At 38.4% G+C, this 20,196-nt stretch overlaps 1 protein-coding gene across 2 annotated transcripts in view; it reads right to left on the bottom strand.

Annotated features, from left to right (window-relative positions):
* Nucleotides 1–707: 707 nt before the first annotated feature.
* The window catches only part of PDS5A (PDS5 cohesin associated factor A), an 80,096-nt gene continuing 60,607 nt past the window's right edge, over nt 708–20,196 (bottom strand). The window contains exons 21-33 of one of the 2 annotated variants that reach the window (XM_064710295.1): nt 19,460–19,618; nt 19,135–19,203; nt 18,337–18,473; nt 17,546–17,669; nt 17,078–17,282; nt 16,459–16,573; nt 13,310–13,442; nt 12,606–12,725; nt 11,457–11,519; nt 7,542–7,681; nt 6,420–6,525; nt 3,668–4,020; nt 708–1,918 (exon numbers count right to left, since the gene is read on the bottom strand). In XM_064710295.1, coding sequence (XP_064566365.1) covers nt 1,915–1,918; nt 3,668–4,020; nt 6,420–6,525; nt 7,542–7,681; nt 11,457–11,519; nt 12,606–12,725; nt 13,310–13,442; nt 16,459–16,573; nt 17,078–17,282; nt 17,546–17,669; nt 18,337–18,473; nt 19,135–19,203; nt 19,460–19,618 — 1,728 coding nt within the window. In that variant the 3' untranslated portion in view covers nt 708–1,914. Of the gene's footprint in view, nt 1,919–1,946; nt 2,639–3,667; nt 4,021–6,419; nt 6,526–7,541; nt 7,682–11,456; nt 11,520–12,605; nt 12,726–13,309; nt 13,443–16,458; nt 16,574–17,077; nt 17,283–17,545; nt 17,670–18,336; nt 18,474–19,134; nt 19,204–19,459; nt 19,619–20,196 lie in introns of those variants that run through there. The other variant, XM_064710296.1, reaches the window with a different exon arrangement.

A 20,196-nucleotide genomic window follows, 5' to 3' on the forward strand; every position in this document is an offset into this window, starting at 1 on the left:
TGTTTTTTTTTTCCTGGTAGGACCAGAAAACTTTGAACTAAAACATTTCAAAATTAGTTTAAACCAAAACACTCGAACTTTCATGAAACTGAAGTATTTGACCAGAGCCCTAAAAAAAAACTGCATTACAATCAGTAAATCCACCTTGTGAAATTATTGCAGTTTTAGAAATCAAACCTCTGATAGATGTATAATTAAGTAATTTTATAATCTCTCTGTCAAAAGCATTCCAAATCCTTCAGGTCAAAGCACTGCAGGCTGCTTTGGAAGAGGAGCTGCTTTATGCACAAAGCCTCATTTTTGTTACAGAAGAAAAGTAACACGAGCTGTGCACACTCGCTCAGAGAGACCTCAGTCGTGTTGAAGAGCACACACCTGCACCCTGCCCATTCCAGGGGCACCAGCAATCCCCAGCTCATGCCACAGTACCCAGCTCTTCTGTGTGAGTCAAGGGATTTCCAAACAATTTGCAGAAGAGAAATGGGGAACTGAGGCAGAGGGAAGCAAAGCAGATTCCTCACTGTCACTCTGCCCACCAAGCCAACCCCCTTCACAAGACAAAGCACTCAAAAATGTAACTGTTTAACTACACCACTGGGTGCATTCCAGCTCCTTCGCTCTGCACAGCACTTCTGGCAATGTCCAAGCCCATGGACAGACACAGCAAGTAAGTTTTCTGTGAAATAAAAAAACAATTAGAAAAAGACTGCCATGTGACACCTAGAAGCGTTTATTTTATGCAACAAACTTAAATATGATCATGTGTACATAAAAGTGTACACTGTATCTATGCTGAACAATGCCAGGAAACATAATATTGATGCAACAATCTTCTAAAATAAACATTAAAAAATGAGCCTGGACAGGAAGACAAAATGCAAAACAGACTTACTTCCAATCAGCACAATGCTTAAAATTGAGAGCAATCCTAAACATTTCCAACTTTCCTTACAAAGCTGCCAAAGTCCAACTATTTTTAAAAACTGATTTTTTTTTTCTTTACATCAATAATAAAAATCTGGTGACAAACATTATAAAATCAAATGCTGGACTGTCTTTACTCCTTTAAAATTTAGAATATTCCAACAGAACCGCAGGAGTAAAAACACTTAAAAGTGATATATGTTTTTATAAAACAAACATCAATATGTACATTTATTGCAAATTATATTAAACTAAAATGGAGGGAAAATTAAAAAATGAAATGTCTACTTGCGAATTAATAACAATTTTAAGTGATTACTTTCCCACTCTGATAAAAATCAGAAAGCAACATTTATAAAATTGCCACCACATGACTTTTCATAGCAGGGAACTGAAATCTGTACATCTTATTTTTGCAGAAAAGTAGGCAGGCAGAAAGAATTATACATAAAACAGTCTCCAAAAGTAAAGCAAAAAAACTTTTTGTGATTTTTTTGTTTTTCCTCTAGTCTTGTTTAAAATCCATTCAGTAGACTTCTACCTTTTCTGTGAAACATGGGAATACCTGGCTCTAGGATCATGAATTTTCAATGTCAGTGTAAGGACCTTCTCTGACTTCCTTTAAAAAAAAATGCAGCATGAAAGTTAATGGTGTAAATACACTTTTAAACTCCAGAATGCAGGAACTGGAACCAAGTGTTAAGCAATTTGCTTAATTATTGACTTTTCATAAAAAAAGTCTCTGGGGAAATAAGTACAGATGCTTTTAGCCTCTTTCTCAAGAGTTTCTGCTTTACATTTCCATTGAGAAGGATTAATTTCATGTGAAAGGGAAGCATAGTTTTCCTTCTGGTTTCAGAGCTGAAAGCTGTGTGTTTTGAAGTAATTTCAGTTCCTGTACAGGAAATTTCTGAATCCTAGTTTTTGCAGAAGCTTGGAGCATGCCTTTATTTGGCCTTCATTTCCTCCTTTTTCGAGCAAGTTTTCTTTTTACCTTTATGAGGGGAGAAAAGGAAATGAGTTAATTGTGAGGACATGGAAATCACAAGTGATTCTCTCTCAAAATCCTACCAAATATTGTTTAGATTTTAGCTTTTACACTTCTCATACTGTGATTCTTCCAACTCCATCTTGTATCTTCTTAACAATTACATAATTAATTGAATACAACTGAACTTCCTCATTGTACAGCACAACTTCCTGATAAACTTGAAACTACAAAACTTGAATTGTGCATTTTATAATTCCATACCAAATAATGATTTTTCAGCATAAATATAAACAGTTATCCCCTGCTTTCACTGCAATCAGAGATTAAGAACAGAAACTTATCTAATTAACTACAATTACCAAGGTTTATAAAAATAGCCCATTTTACTTCAGAATAGGCACTACTTCAAATGTTTTCCCAGTATTTACAGTAACTTGTACAAGTCTACTTAAAAGCAAAAAACCCATTAGACAGAGCATTTTTTACACAGAAATTTCTTTGAATTCTAACTGTATAAACTACAATAAAGAAATAAAAACAGAGAATTGTCCTATATAAGATGCCTGCTACACCTTAAGGAAGCCTCCCTCTGCTATCTCTGTATCCTCAGTATCTTCCTGGCTGCTCCCACAGGCCTTAAAAAGATCCATTGCATTTTGAGAGTATTCTGAACTTGAGTCTATCTCCAACAGTGAATCTCCATCACTTCCAAGCACCTGGCTTCTGAAAAACGTTAACAATGTTTTGGTATTTTGTCCAAGAAACATCGAGATATCACACATTTTAAAGATGTTATCTGATACAGTAGCTTATTAAAGGCTATGGATATTGCAATTTGTTCTGAAGGCTTGAAGAAATTTGACATATTAAACAAACACTGCAAGGCAGTACACAAATATTACACTCTTGACAGACCATTTTACTGCTGTATAAAGCTTACTCTTAGAAGAAAAGGTTTTTTGTTCAAAGTTCTCTGCAAGATCTTCAACTTACAAAACTCTAGAAAGAAACAATTCCAATGATTCTTTCTTCCTTTAGATCACTTTTGTGATTTCTTAGAGCACACTGGCTGGCAGACCTTTGGACACTTGCATTAATTATGTACCAGGTCCAGCAAAACAAGCTTCTCATGTTAATGCTTATTATGAATTGCTTGTATTGCAAACCAAGTCATGCTTCAACACTAAAGTAGCCCAGATTATCATCCAAAAGCTGTTTTGTGGTTTACAAAGTTCCAAATGTAATTTTCAGTTACTTAAAATAGACATTACAGTACTGCTAACATTAAAACAAGCCCAGACCCAAAGTACCAGAAAATAGCTGCAGCTGGCATTACAAATGTCCCTGTGCATTAAAGACAGTCAGCTCCCAAGGCTTTGCTGTCACTGAAGGGAGGCACAGCAGAGTAACCAAATGCCAGCGTGCCTGGCATTAATGAATACACTGAAACACCATCAACTCTGGGTGCCTTTAGAAAGCAATTCTAGGAAGGGGAACCAGGGTGCATTAAAATAGCATTTGGTGAAAACAGGTTAAGTTTATCCTGTTCTGACCAAACAAATTAATTTCTCCAATTCCAGCTGCCCAGGTACTTTGAAAAATAGAACTCAATGCAACATATGGTTGCAACATCTGCTGTGGTTTAGTTGTGCCCTAAACTATGCTAGGTCTGTTGTAATTGTAAACTCAGGGTCTGACTTGAGACAGGAAAGGACCAGCCCCCACCCCATGTATTTAATGATGTATTTTTACCTCTGTAGATCAATTTGTCTCTGTGCTGCTGCTGGCTTTTTTGCTGTGTCTTGCTGTTTTGGTGCTTTGGCATTACCTGCCTCTAAACTCCCTGGGCCCTCCTGGTTGGCTGCTGCCCTCTTCCTTCCCCTGACAGGTGCTTTGTTTGTTTCCTCGTTTTTTGCAGTGGTGCCCTGAGGTTCTGGTTTGGTTGGTCGCCCTCTTCTGGTTTTTGCTGCAAGCGATGGGCCTGTTTCTTCTACACTTTTTTCTTCTGTTTTTTGATGAATATTCTCAGTTCCAGATGCTGTTGCTGTTCGCTTTTTCCCACGTTCAGTGCTATTTCCTTGTGTTGTCTGATCAGAATTCATCTCCTAGAAAATAAAAATCATGAATGTGAAGAAAAAATGATTCCCAAAGGCAAACACAAACTGTTACCTCCTTCCATCAGAAACATGAGCTTTTAAAACTGTATTGTTATGAAAATACATCACATGGTCTTAGATTTTGGACCTTATCCTTGCAAAACCATTTTCTACATATTGTGTAATGTTACTAACTGCAGCTAATCTATCTTTTAGTGGTGTGAGAGAGATTACTGTAAGAATAATTATCTTTATGAGCTCCTCCCATGATAATTTTTCTGGACAAGTTCCTTTTACTGTCTCTTTGTCAAATGACAAGAGAAAAGTGAGGAGCAAAGAATTATTTCAATACAGCAGTATTTACTGTTTACTTCCATACATGCAAATTTTGAGACCAACATTCAGTAAAGGTGCAGTTTACTGAAGACCTAAGTGCCAGTAAAGAAAAACCCAAGGAATAAAGAAGTAAGAGCACACCAAAAATTCAACTTGCTGTGTTTGTTAATTCTTCATCATGTCTGAATGGGCATGGCCTACATGCATGTTCCTCTCAACACACTGACCAGGGTAATGCAGTGATTGAATCCCATGCAGAGGTGTCTGTATATGTGGAACAGAAAGGGTGAGCAATGTGCTTCTCCACAGAGAGCAGTGTTCATTTGGAAACAAAGAGGAAGCACCTGGATGCTAAGCCCTCATTTGAACACTGACTTCCAAAGCAGCTGGGAGAAGGGGTGGAGAAAAGGAGACTGAAGAAGTGTGGCTGGGATGATTCAGCAATTTCCAACAAACCAACGCCACTATTCTAAGTGCTGGATCTGAACCAAGGACTGGTTTTGTTAAATATTCTGCTGTTGTTTCTTGTGTTTTCACATGAGGCAATCTCTGTAACCTTCACTACTGTTCCAGCAGCTTCATAGTAGACACTTACAGTTGCTATTCATATGAACTTTAAAGATTCTCTGAAATTCCAACTTCAAGAACCTAGAAAGCATTTTTGAAATTTACTTTATATGTGCTTTGCCTAACTCTTCTATGTGATGATACAAATCCAAAACACCTGTTTATTACTCTGATTTCATCTAATAGAAAGAGATTAAGCAGATATATAACTTCTTCAAAAGCCTAAATCATCTATGTATCCCTACATTATTACAAAAATCGACTTTAAATCACAGAAATCATCTAGGTTGGAAGTGATCTTCGAAAATCATCTTGTCAAACCTGCTGACAGTGGGGCCTCAGTGGTTATCCAGGGCTTTGACAAGTCAAGCCATGAACACTGATAATCCACCACTTTTCTGGACAGTCTATTCCAGTGTTTCAATTTCTCCACAGTTTTTTGGGGGTTTTTCATATTTTCTTTTCCTGCTTGCATCCAGACAGAATTTTCCCTGAAGCAACTTCTTCCAGCAGCCTTTTTTCCTTCCAGCAAGCAGCCTTGAGAATACTTCCTTCCATCCATCTTTTCCATAAATACCTTGTAGATATTGAAAGACTGATTGATCCTCTCCAAGGCTTCTCTTCTCTAAGCTGAACAAACTCAACACTTCAAACCTTTCTTCACACAACTTTTCCATGCCTTAATCACCTTGGTGCCCCCTGCAAGGCTCCCTCCAGTTTTTGAGTATCTGCATCAAACTGGGGGGGCAGCCCAGTATTCCAGGTATGGCCTAATGAATGCCAAATGGGGTGGAATAACCACATCCCTCTATTGCTGACTACTCAGGACTCAGTTTGCTGTCCTCACTGCAGCCAAGGCACACAGCCAGCTCATGTTCTGTTGGTTATCCACTGGGGATGGTCCCCAGGCCCTTCCCAGCCAACCTGCACTCCAGCCAGGCAGATCCCAGCATGTTGTACAGCTGCTTCAGTTCCATCTCTCCCAGGTGCAGGACTCAACTGTGTTAAAATTCATGCTATTGTATGTTTTATAAGTTAAAAAATCTTTATGATTTACACATGAAAGAGGGGTGAACCAATATATTTTTAATAGATTAATGAAGATTTTAGTTGTGACAAAATTTTGAAGTTAGGTGTCTATTTTATGCTGTAGGACCACTTGACATTTTCTTGGCAGTAATTTCAGTTAAAGCTACTACAGGTGTGAATTTTCACTCTGAATCCCAGGATCGCTGTTACTTATATTGGAAAATGCAGAATAAATGTGGGAATATTTTGGAATTTTAGAAAAGAAGAATGAAGTCCATTCAAATGAGGGCTATAAATTACTCTGGATAAAATAAATAGCCGTTCTGAAGACATGGGGTCCTCTGTCAGGCTGGGAAACTGACACAACTATATGAAATGAAACTGGATGTTACCAGCTCCTCAGAGAACTGGTGCACTGAAAAAACCCCCAATGTCAACTTATTACAGACATCAGTCCATAAAATTCCTGGACATACCTTGTTTTTCACAGGTTCTGTCTTTGCTGGTGTGACTGAAATAATCCTCACAGGATTTTCATCATTTTCACTGACTCCGGTTTCTGATATATCTGAACTTTGTTCCCTGGGAACACCATGGAAGACATAATAAACCAAAAATATACAGAAAAGAAGAAAAATGTTTGGAATTATTTGGGGTAAAGAAAATGGGGTGGGGGGAAGGGGAATCAACACAATAGGCTAAATTATTTTAAAAACAATTGAATTTGCCCGAGTCCACACACATATTTTCTTTCCCAGAACTGGGAAAGGTCTGAAAGGAATTGGCTGGTCATTGAGCCAAATCCCTTAGCACAGACACACCACTGTATAATGACTTCTGCAAACTTAAGACCAGAGCTCTAAAATAGGCTGGGTTCTTTTCCCAGATAGAAAGAGCCAACAGAGGAAAATATAGTGAAGAATAATAAACACCAATAATGCCCCAACTTCATAGAAAACAAAAGAACAAAAAAGAAAAAATTAAGATTATTACAACTTGTATCGTGCACACTTTACAGAACAAACTCTGAATGCAGTTATACTTCCCTTTGGCCTTATGAAATGTAGCAACTAGACTTGACTTTCTCTGCTTTCTTTCTCTGTTTATTTTAGCCAGGTAATTAATTCCAAACCGAATTAAACAGTATTAAAATCTGAAAGTGCAAACTGTTTCTCCAGACTAACAACAAATTTTAAAACTCCGCATCCATATAAAAATAATGCTTGCTAGAAGAAACACTGAGTATTGCCATCATATGTTGCATCTTTCCACTGACACCCTGACCTGCTTCAACAAGCTCTTTTTATCATCCTTAATCTCACACAGATCAGAATATTCTATCTATATCAAAAACGTTTCTTGTTTCCAATCAGGATTACTCATAATTTATACATCAAAACATCATAACACAAACTGAACCAAAAAGCAAGTATGGAGATTTTATCTATTAAGAACTACATTTTCTAAAACTGGACAAAATAAGGACACTCTTCCAACATGTAAACACACACACCAGATCATCTCCTGTCCTAAAACTTGCAAGCACAGTGGACACCATTAAGTAAAGAGGTGATGGAAGAAATGTTGGACTCCCATACCTTGATCTGTTTCCTGCAGAAGAGCTCAGCTCAGAGTTTACACTGCTTCCAGTCTCTGATCCTGTAGTCCTAATATATGGTCTCCTTCCAGTTGCAGATAATGGTTTGTTTACTGTGCCTAATACACCGGTTGGTTTTGGCTAGAAAAAATGTTTAAATATTTAAAAATGCAAACTTCAGATACATATTTAATTTTACAAATATTTGCTTGAGTATTTAAAAATACTTTTCCTGGGATAACAGTCTTGATCACAATGCCATCAGTTTAGAGCTACTAACTTTATCTTTACTTTAAAAACATTGTTTATCCTTTTACTTCTTGTGATTTAAAAGCATTTAATTAACTGCTCTTCTCTCTCACATGCTTTGAAGACATAGCAGCTGGAGAAGTCTCAACAAAAGCCAAAATGTTGGGCAATATTAGAGTTGAGAGCCTCTGGATAAGGATGAATGGGAAAGCAAATAAAGCTGACATTGTTGTGGGAGTCTACTACTGACCACCCAGCCAGGACACTACCAGCAGTGATCAGCCTACAGGATCCTTCTGGATCAACTGCCCTTGGCCTTATGGACAACCTTGGCCCTGGATATGGGGGACAGCAGACTTTGGGTGCTGTAAGACTTTTGGGTGCTCTGGGAATCTGCTGTTGAAGGTACTGCCATCTATAAATGCTAGTCCCTTTTTAGGAACCATCTCTTAAAGCATAGGAGCAGGCAAGTGCAAAGTGTAAGGTGTCAAGCAAGTGAGGCAGAAATTCAGCCTGGCTGAGCTAGCTGAGAAGGGATCTCCTTCTGGAAGTACACAGTATTTAGAAGCAAGGACAGACAACATTTCAGGATTACAGAAATGCTGCTCACCACTGCAGGGAGAAAATTCCTGTGGCCAAAGCTTGATTAAGGTTCAAGTTGGCCAGCACCATAAAGGTGACAAAAAGGGCTTTTTAAGATATGGCAAAAGCAAAAGGAGGATCAGAGATAACAGTGGGCCTTTACTTGATGAGGCTGGTCACCTCACAAACAGGAGGTGAGAAAGCAGAAACATTTAACCCCATCTTTGCCTGTCTTCAACACCAATGATGGGGCCTGGGACCCCAGAGCCCTGTGTTACAACACTGTATCTGGGGGGAAGGATGAACAACCCCAGCTCCCTCAGCTGCTCCTTGTAAGACTTGTGCTCCACACACTCCATTGATTTTGTTTTCCTTCTTTGGACATGCAGTAACCTCAGCCACTCAGCAAGTGGAGTAAATAAATTATTATATTAAAAAATAATATCTTTAAGTAAATACTGTGCAGAATTAGCACTAGGATGATGCAGCCACTGAACATGTGTCCAGTAACAAGCCTTTCCTACAGAGATTGTTCCTTCTCCCACCTGCTCCATCATAACTTCCACCCATGGGAATTATATTTTCTTCTCAGGAATACTTTAATTTATTAACTGGGCCTCTAAGGAAATGTAAAATTACATGAAGAATGCGATATGCCAGTTATGAAAACCTCCTTAACTGCTCTCCAGGGACAAAATATAAAACTTCCTGTTGCCTACTCAGCCTGAGCACATGGGTCATGTCATCAGCCACAGCAAGACCTAAAACATTGTATCACAGAACCCCAAAGAGATAGTGTTTACTTCTAAATCATATTTATATCATTATATGCAGAAAAGTAATATAAAAATATAACACAAATGTATAAATATAATACTTCAGTTAAAACTCAAGCTGGCTGCTGCAATGGAAGATGATAAAAATTTGACAAATACATTAACAAAAGGAGGGCCAAGGAAAACCTCAGTGCTTTACTGGACATGGAGGGAAACATTGTAACCGAGGACAAGGAAAAGGCTGAGGGATTTAATGCCTTTTTTGTCTCTTTAACAGAAAGGTGAGTTATTCTCAGGCTACCCAGCCCCTGAACTGGTAGTCAGGGACAGGGAGCAGAACAGATGAATAGATTCCCTGCAATCCAGAAGGAATTAGTGGCCTGCTGAGCCATTCTGACACTCACAAGTCTATGAGGCTGGATGGGATCCCCTGAGGGTGCTGAGGGAGCTGATGGAAGAGCTCACCAAGCAGCTCCATCACTTTTCATCAGTCCTGGTTGGCTGAAGAGGTCACAGATGACTGGAGGTTGGCCACTGTGATGCCAGTCTACAAGAAGGCCAGAGGGAGGATGTGGCAGATCTACAGGGCTGCCAGCCTGATCTTGGTGGTCAGTAAAGTTATGGGTGATCTGCTGGTTATCTTGAGTGCTATCACATGGTGTGTACAGGGCATCAGGCCTAGCCAGCAGATTTAGGAAAGATGGGTGCTGCTTGAGCAACTTGATCTCCTTTTATGATCAAATGACCTACCTAGTGGATGAGGAAAGGCTGTGGATGTAATCTACCTGGACTTCACTGAAGCCTTTAATGCTGTGTCCCACAACACACTCTGGGAGCTGGCAGTGCATGGTTTGGGCTGGCACTCCTCACTGGGTTAAGAACAGGCTGGGTGGTCAGGCCCGAGTGCTGGTGAAGGTGCTCCATGCAGCAGTGCCCGAGGGAGCAGTGCCAGGACCAGTCCTGCTCAGTGCCTCTACTGATGATCTGGTCTAAGGGATTGAGTGTCCCCTCAGTCAGCTCACAGATGACACCAAATGAGTGGCACTACTGTCTGCTGGAGGGCCAAAGGCTCTGCAGAAGGACGTGCACAGGCCAGATCCATGGGCCAAGGCCAACACTGCACTGGGGTCACAACAAGCCCAGGCAGTGCTCCAGGCTGGGGCAGAGTGGCTGGAAAGCTGCCCAGTGGAAAAGGAGCTGGGAGTGCTGGCTGAGAGCTGCTGAACATGAGCCAGTGAGTGCCCAGGTGGCCAAGGAGCCAATGGCATCCTGGCCTGTGTCAGCAACAGTGTGGCCACCAGGACCAGGGCAGTGACTGTCCCTCTCTAGTCAGCACTGGCAATGCCACACCTTGAATCCTGCTCCCAATTCAAGGTCTCTCACTGCAAGGACACTGAGGTGCTGGCGTGAGTCCAGAGAAGTGCAATGCAGCTGGTGAAGGGTCTGCAACAAAAGTCTTATGAAGAGCAGCTGAGGGAGCTGGGAGTGTTTAAAATTCTTTACAACTGGCTGAAAGGAGGTTGTAGCCAGGTGGGGAGTGGTCTCTTCTCCCAGGCAGCTAAAGACAGGAAAGAGGCAATGGCTAGAAGCTGTGCCAGGGGACGTTGAGGTTGAACATCAGGAAAAATTTCCTCACTGGAAAGACTGTCAGGCATTGGAATAGACTGGCCAAGGATGTGGTGGAGTCACCATCACTGGAAGTATCCAAAAAATACTCAATATGGCATTTAGTGCTGTGGTTAGTTGATATGGTGGTGTTTGGTCAGTGGCTGGAATCAATGACTTTAGAGGACTTTTCCAACCTCAACAATTCTCCTACTGTTGTACTGAACCTAACTCTGCATTATGTTTTGGAAAGCCTCTCCTAGAGGTGCTTTGCTTTGCAAATAGAGGATGTTAGAATCACAGAATATCTACAGCTGGGACTCCCTGAAATAGATGTTCAAAAGTGCATAGACATTTGCACCTGAATTTAACAGCAATAAAAGCTATATTAAAAATATTACAACTGAAAATTTAAGATCACCAATGCTAGTGGTATCACAATTCTCTATATGCATCACAACTTTACACCAAGCTTACTTCAGTAATAGAAGAAACTAATCAAGAACCTGTACCCCAGTGCACAGATAGCAATCTTAGTGTAGAGTACTCATCAGGTAGTATGTTCAAGGAATTAATTATATGTCATCAAATAGAGTTACAAAATTACTGTCCACGGAACCTTAATATAATTTAAACAGCAGTCCAAAGCATTTTAAAAACCACAAGTAATATTCTAAGGCTTGCAACTTGCCACAATACAGTACCTTTCCTGTCAAAAGAAGAACCCTCGTCTCTTCTGAAATGTAATTCCTGTCATTGCAGAAATCCTGCATAAAAAAAAAAATTAGCTTGTATTTGATGTCTCAATCTCACCTCTTTTTTTATAAACACTCAACTAACTTCTCAGATGCAATTATCAAGAGTTACACATATTTCACACCTCACAACCTGCTGGCTAATGAATCAATCTAATAAAGACAGGTCAAACTCGTATTTTGGTGGAGATTTACAATGAGCATTACTGAATGACAGTATGCCATACTTGAAATTGGGATAACCATTTTTCCTTCTAAAATGACATTAATTTTTTGAAATGATACAAAACTGCTCTCCCTCTTTGTTCACTTGCACGTTTTTAATGGGAAGTCCTAACAGAGGGAAAGAGGTGCCACTTTCTCTAAACAAGTTGAAAGTTGTTACCTCTGTCACGCTGAGTATCAGAGTTTACACAGACCAAAATCCTGTCACTGAATAAAGGCACCAGCCCACTGTTACATGGCATCTGCCATTTCACAGTTAAATGGGAAATAAATTTTGCTTAAGCAGCCTCTGGAAAGGCAGTTAATTAGCAGCCAAGGGCACTGAAAAATGTCAGCCAGTACATTCTCCAGGACAACTAAAACATCAGGTCTGGTCCCCTAACACTTTTCAGAAGTAGGTCTCTTGGAGAGCAGTAGTGCCACTGCTGACAGCAGAGCAGCACTTGCCAAAGCTAGTAATAAGAGGAGCAATTTGTACAGCAAGCAGAATAGCCCAACAGCTACTGAGAGACAGTAACATAGCACAGATAACATAATGTTCCCTTTTCTTCTGATTTGCATTCTAATTCAGATATACAGTCAGAAAAATACATATATTCTCATATATTCACTTGTAAAAAACACTAATGAAATGATTCAGCAATTCATGCCAACATATCAGCATTAATTCCACTTAGCTCTCACTTGGTTACAAACATTTCTGTCATGTGTTCATAATACAGACAGCACAGCATAGAGCTGACTTTAAAAAATTAATTGCTGATAACAAAATATGCATTTTCCCACTCATTATCTTACAGAGGTAACCATCTAGCAATCATCAAAAAAACCTATTTCCCCTCATTACTTTGGAAATAAAATTAACAACTTTACCTTTTCAGGCTGTGTAAAAAATTTGGTTGGCAACACAGGGTCCTTCGGTGAATCTGCATTGCACAAAGCACTTTTGCTGTTGATTACACATAGTGCTACATCACATACTGTGTAAAGTTTCTGGAGAAAAAAAGAAGAAAAGCATGCTTTAGGAATTACTCACTGTTTTTACAGTGTAGAAAGAATGCAGTAGTTCAAAAAGTTTAAAATGTGTGTTTAAATAATCACCACTAAGGACATTTTTAATAATTATATCATTAACCACAGTGCTGGGTCAGATGACACTATTTATAAACCTAGTAATACTTTACATGACTATGCTGTACAACTGAAACTCTTGCTCAATCAAATCACCTTAAATGGTTTCTCATCTCTGCTAGAAATGAATGGGTTTAACAATAACTGTATAATGCAATATTTCCTCCCCCAATAGCAGAACACACTTATGTGAAGAAACTAGGCAGCTGTTAAAATAAGGCAGGCAGTAGCAGGAATACTTTCAAAAAATGCAGGTATTATGTACTGGCTGAAGTCAGCAAGGTTTTGCAAGAATGAGATTGGAAACATACAGACAGTGCTTGCAATTGGTAGTGTCTTTAAAAAAACATAAAAATGTCAGAGCTAGTTCTTTCAGACTTCCTGCAAATCCTACTTTTGAAATCCTCAGCTCATCACCCAGAACTAATCTCAACTGCATTTCTTACTTCATTGGCCTTTGGCTCATCAGGAGACTGAGCATCTCGGGTAAGCTTGATGTTTTCTGACATCTTTTTCATGAAGGCATGGCTATTGTTTTCATTCTTTGTCATTAAAACTTCAAGCATGAACCACAGGCACCTAAAAAGTCATAAAACCACAAGCAATTACACTCCAGCTTTTATACTACAGTTCCTACATAGCAACGCTTCACAAAATTTTGTTAGCTGTACTAACTTTTTCTTAAGAAACCAAAATCAATTTGAAGACATAAACAGATAACTTCAAATAATGGAGTAAACAGAATCTAGACCTTTACCACACACAGTCTTAATTGTACTCCTTTGAGTAAACCTGCCAAATTAGTGTGCTTATTATTACCTCTGTAAATACTGCCCAGCCAATCAACTTTTTTCTCTTCCAGACATGAACAGAAACAGGAATTCTGGAGCTATCCTTACCCTAATGAAATTCTGTAATGACTACCTTGAGCACCATGTCCCTATCAACAGAGGACCATGAGCACACTCAAGGCAGTCTTGAACAAATCATGCTGCTGCTAGACAGTTATCCACATGAGGTGGATTAAATACTGCAGTTCAGAGAGGAGAGGAGACCCAAAAATCAGATCAGATTCTTCCTAATGTTCCACGTAAAACTTAATGGAATTAGCCTTCCTAGGTTTCTTTCTTTAAATCTTGCTTACTTACAGTGAGACTACATGAAATTTTGACTGAAAGTTTGTTTTACAATTTTTTCAATTATGATATAAAGCCCAACTGGTCCATCCATGCTATCACTTGCTAACAAGCTCCACCACTGCATATGGTTAGAGGGTCAACAGTCACTATAAGGTAAAATAGTGCTTGGTTGGGAAAGACATACAAATTCCCTGCTCACAAAAGCCCCCATCTTCTTACCTGATACAAACTGTAATGAAAGAGGTGAAGGAACATCTCTCTCAAAAGCTCAGAGGCTAATGCTCCATCAAAATACTTACAGAGCTATCTGATGTTCAAGAAACTAAGATGTCTCTAGTCTGACTTGCATCCAAGAGCTACAAAAGCTATAGTAAATCAATCAATCTGTCTTGACATCCATTGTAAATGTCTTTATAATGGATGTAAAGACAGCTTTACATCCATTACTGTTTTCAAGAACTTGAATAGGATGAATACAGGAGCAGTAACATACCACCCTGACCCAGGTTCTACAAAATCCAGTGTTACCCCAAGATTACTACTGAGAGCACATTATACTCTAGTAATCCCAGTTAAGTCATGTCAAATTCAATTTGACATGTTCAAGTCAGCAGTAATATACTGACTTTCCTACTAAGTCAGCATATTACATAAATAATTATCAACTTTGAACAAGACTTTTGCAAAACACCAGTGGGATTTTATGTAAAAAAATATCCACCTAGAGGAACACAGTCACATGAAGTCATTCTTTGTATCCATTTCAGTTATTTCATATTATGAATTAGGAAGAGAAAGACGCTTGAGACAATATGAAGATAAAAAACAACCAAGCCCAAACACAACCCTACAGGATAAGCTTAAAAAACAACATCAGTAACAGTAAGTACCACAGATAATGGTTCAGGAACTGCTAAGCAGGCATTTACTGTACATCACTGTATCACAAACTAGGGAGACACCTACAAAACACACTGCAAAGCCTGTTTTCCAACTTTGCAAGCATCTGTGTTAACACTTTGAAGCGAACACTAAGACATTCAGAGCTGTTAAAAGAAACACTGTATCACATTGAATGGAAAACATTTTTCTCATATCTCAGGAGACTCTTCAGAGAAGTATTCCTGCCAAAATTCCCCTACAGAGTATTTCTTTGTTTGGAGCAGTCCCTTCTGGCTAGTTCAGCCAGTCTGTGACAAACATGAGGGAGGAAATTGGACAACAAAGGAAAGCTATACAAGGACTGTCCAAAAAAGCTCTGCGCACTAGAAAGTGCTTCTCAAAGGAAGTATTAACTCAGTGGCTGCCAATCAGAACTTGTTCCCATGCATTCTGGATAAAGTACATACTGGAGGATGCTTTCAGATGGTGCCAGGAACAGGGAGTGCTGGGACAAAATGTAGACTTGTTGGTAAGGTAAAAAAAATCTTCACTGACTTCAGGTCTGACCAGGTGTGAATCAAGAAACTCAGAAATCAGAACACACCAAGCTTTTCACTTAGAGAAAGAATCAGACTGGGACTGTGAGAAGTGAAGGTGCAAAAAGCATTAAGATCTGAACTAGTCTACTGGTGCCAAAAGAGAACTGCTTTTTGGATGATGTATATTGTAGTATGTGGTCATACATGCCTAATACAAAACCAACAAAGCTCAGTTTCATCAAAATCAATACAACAAAAAACTAAAACATTAAAACCAGAGCTGTGTGGTGAGAGAGACAACATACTTAAACAATTTTTTAAGTGTTAATGATTTTCTAAAATTTTAAAATTCACTGCAAGGCATAAGGAGCAAAAGAAGCTATAATTAAGATGTGAAATATTATTTGAGTCACACAAGAAGGTCTGAATGTGGAAAGAGTACAGAACAAGCTCCTGCCAAGTACGATGGTATTGTATACAGTAATCCGTGCTGAATACATTAAGAACCACTAAGCCTGCACTGCTGATTTATAGCACAAATGTAAGTCAGCAGCAATTACTTAGGATGAGTTTTAGTAGGCTTGCATAGGAAGGGGAAAATAAGGTTCCAGCGAGGCAGGACCTACCCAGCTTCACTGTTTTCAAGTCTTGGAGAAGCGCCCTATTTTAAAAGTTCCAAAATATTTGAACTAACATTACTTGACATCCTATAAATATTCCTAGGGACAAAGACAAGACTCTAAGATCATTATTTACTTTAAAAGAAGCATACACAACTCACCAATTTGATATACTACAGTGTGACTTACAGGTTACCATTTGGGCATTCAGACTACACTGCTAAGCAGTTGTTGATGCCTTCTTCCCATGGTTAAAGTGTTCCATATTTCCATTTTCCATTTACTGGTTTAAAAGATACTGTTGATAAAACAAGTATTTCTTCCTCCTAATTAGTATTTTCCTCTTCCTAATCAGTTTCTTTCCAAGTGCAGAACAATTCTCAGCATAAGAATTCTGGAATCACTTGACACTTACTCTTTGACATCACGAAGTTGATCAACATCCTGAGGTTTTGTGAAATCTGGATCATGTGCCAGTAAGTGAATCATATATGGTACCACATATTCAGGCAGCAAGGACAGCAATTTTTCTACAGTAACAAAAATAAAAAATTGCTTCTATATTACACACATACACATGCATCATAAGAAAAACTTTTTCAAAGTACAACTTTTTCAAACATGAAATGTAAAATTTTGACTTGCATTTTCTTCCTACTGACTTTACTTTTAATGAATCATTAAAAATAAATCAACATTTACTACTACAAAACTACTTGGTCTTGCTTCAGAAAGGTGGTCATAAAGCCTAAAAATATCAGGACACAAAATTTTGATTTTTGAGCAAAACAACTACAACCATAAGAGCACTGTATTTTACATCCATAATTCTCAGCAATGTACAGAGTAGTATTTTTTGATTTATGCTAATACTGAACTAGATAAATTTAGATTTGAATGTGTCTAATATAAAGATGAGGAAACAGATTAAACTTACCTAGTGTTTCTTTAGAAAAACCAATTGCTTAAGGTTTATAATTATTCCTTCCAGTTTAGTATTATTGTATTCTTAACAACTGTAGTGAAATACTAACCATTAGCCATAGGATTCTGCTTAATATATTCTCTTCGTATACTGATGTTTTTGAGCAAGCACTGTCTGGCATGTGCTCTTCTCTCCTTCACAGGGTCTTTGGCACACAAAGCAAAGATTGCCATATATTCCAAAGGGAGCAGTAACTTCACAAGTGCCTTATGCAGCTTCTGGGCAAATATCTGCCTCACTTGGTAGCACTCATCCTATAGCAACACAAACCATAAAAGTGCAACCATCAAAATCCTGGTCTTAAAAAAAAAAAAAAAAGGCATTCAAGGTGGAATTATGAGGAGGCTTTCTAAAACTACGAACAGAAGCAGCACTATTAACATGTGAAATTAAAACTTCAATAACTTGTGAAAGCTGCAGTGAGGAACAGAATATACTCTGCAGCAGCAACAAAAGCTCAGATGTAAGGACTCAGAACTCAGTTAAGGGTCACTTCAATTCTAATGCAGTTACTTACATTAATGACGAGTGCACAGAGCTGGAACTGTTCTGGGGTAATTATTTCATGGTAACAGGGTTCCTGTGCAAGCTTCATTATTGCACTACCAGCAGCTAATCTCAGTCGAGACATATCTGATTTACTAAACATGGCAGAGAAAAACCCCAAATAATTAATCACAGCTCACCACAACTATCTGCATGTCTCTAATTTCTTCTTTTTACAAGATCAATGACATCCCAGCAATATAGCTCTAGATCAAGCTAAATTAACCCTACCAAATTTGTAAAAAATAAAGTGTTTTACTTTCCCCACAAAAAACCCTCTACTTTGAGTAAAACAGTGAAATTAGATGAGTCGAGTTTCTTGTTTTCCTATCACTGTCTAAATTCAAGCAACACTTTTGCCAGTTTTTCTCTTTCCTTCCTTCACCCTCAAGATGAAGTTGAGGTGCAGCTACCTCACAGTTGGAATGAACAAGTTCCACCCAAGATAAAATCTAACATGCCTGGGAGGTGGTTATCACTCAATTGTTTTCAAAGATAGCTCTGCAGGTGTTCCACTCTCTACAATGTCTTTTACTAGGAAAATCATCTAATTTGGAATTCTGTAGGTAATAGCAAATTGCAAGAAAGGGAGTATCTAACAGAATTTCATGCTGCCACTCCACTCCTAATATTAATACTCTGATCAAATCTGTAGCTAACGTGATGCTGACCTTAACATTCCACAAACACTCTAAAAGAACCAACATTCTTTGAAAATTCTAAAACAAAATGTATGGAAGCCAGCAAGGAACAAACTCTGACCTGATTCGTTTCTGTTCTGTCAAGTCTCCTTCGCTGACGAGCATGGCTGACAACAACCGGAGTGTGGAATTGGCGGATTTGGACTGGTTGTTCTTCATACCCAACAACCAGCGCACCAAAAGTTTAATTGCCTGCACCTATCACACACAAACAAATCAACAATCAACTTACTTGCCACAGCTGGTAAGTAACTAAAACCTACTGTTGTCAAATTGAAATTCCCATAGATTGCTGTGTACTAGAGCGGATACATTTTTAAAGGAACAGAATGAAGCAGTAAACATTTAGAGTGAAAAAGAAGCAGCAGTATTTCTGACCTCAGGAGACTACAACTATGATGCACTGTCTTTGCAAATTTGCATCTGCAAAGGATGCAGGAATACTTGATATATGATTAAAAGCAAAAGCAACTAGATAAAAATTCCCAGAAATGGCCATAATTAGATTCCCATTCATTGGGGCCTCAATTTATTTCAAATCTGTTTACAGTCAGTAAAGTCAAATCTGTTTACAAGTCAGTAAAGTCAAAGTCACTTTTCTTATAAGGAAAACTACAATTTTTGAATTTCTTGATCTTCTCAATGCTCTGAATAATTAATATCAGTAAGTGAAGACAACAGAACGCATAGTTTCTATCAGTTTCATCAGTTTTGTGCATAATCCACAAATACAATAATATTCTAATAGGACTAATACAAAAACACTTGAAGGGATTTCTTCTAATATTCCCCACAGCTTGAAGAAAAGTAAATTTTTAATTGCAGATATACACATTATTGCTGTCAGCAGATAACACACCTTTGCTAGTACTTCTGGGGAGACTTCTTCATCTGGAGACCACAATTTTCCATTTTTCTCACCTGTTGACTATAGAAATTCATGTAAGTATACAAACTGGTTCAATCCATACAGAAAATGAAGAAGTAAAAATAGAAGAAAGTAATGGATTAGGCTTTCTTTTCCAAAAAGTACGTTTTATAATGCAATTATCACTGTACTAACCACTTAGAGAACATTACTTTACAGCCCCTTTGACAAAAAAAAAAGCTCTATTCCCCACAGAGCTCATAATAGGCTAACAGCATAATAAGCACTTACAAAAAAAAACAGAAGACAATCTTACCCTGTCATTCATTAGGAGATCTTTCACAATGAAATTTGCAACAACAGATTTCATTGGAGAAGCAAACTGGTCTGGAGCCAACATAGAAATATGACCCAAAGAGACCAAGGGAGTTATAAGCTGTTCTGGTACATCAGCATTCAAACTTCTACTAAGAGGCTGGAGAAGGAAAAATAAAAAAAAATTCAAATTTCAGCTTCAGTTAATAAATTAACATGTCTTAAAATAGTTTATTTTACTGCTGTATTGCTGATGCATTTCAGTGCTTTTCCAAAAGATTTAATAAAATTAGCAATCAGAAGTATAAAGAATACAATTTCCTATCCAACAGAGTAAATAAAAATCTCATACAAGGTAAGGGCAGAACAAATTCTATATTCCCTTCTTATTTTAAAGTGAAACACGTTCAAACCTGAGTGACATGGGAAAAAACTTTGACTTAACTTTGTTCAGAAGTTGTGAAAACCTGAATCCCAACTGCCAATGGCAGAAAACAGCAGCCAAAACCTTGGAAACCACCAGGGACATTTCTACCAGCCATCAGTATTTACCTTCCAGGTAACAGTCACCAGGACAATTCCTGTATCACCCCACACCATTGCCTCAGATTCTGGGATGAGGGAGGGAACAAGCACTCTCACAGAACTCTAAGCAGAAATCCAACTCTGCAAGCTTAATTCAAATCTTTTCACACTTATAAATTATGCACAGGCTCAAAGACAGCCAAGATTAAGAAC

This window comes from Zonotrichia leucophrys, chromosome 4, assembly GCF_028769735.1.
Source record: "Zonotrichia leucophrys gambelii isolate GWCS_2022_RI chromosome 4, RI_Zleu_2.0, whole genome shotgun sequence".
NCBI lineage: Eukaryota > Metazoa > Chordata > Aves > Passeriformes > Passerellidae > Zonotrichia > Zonotrichia leucophrys.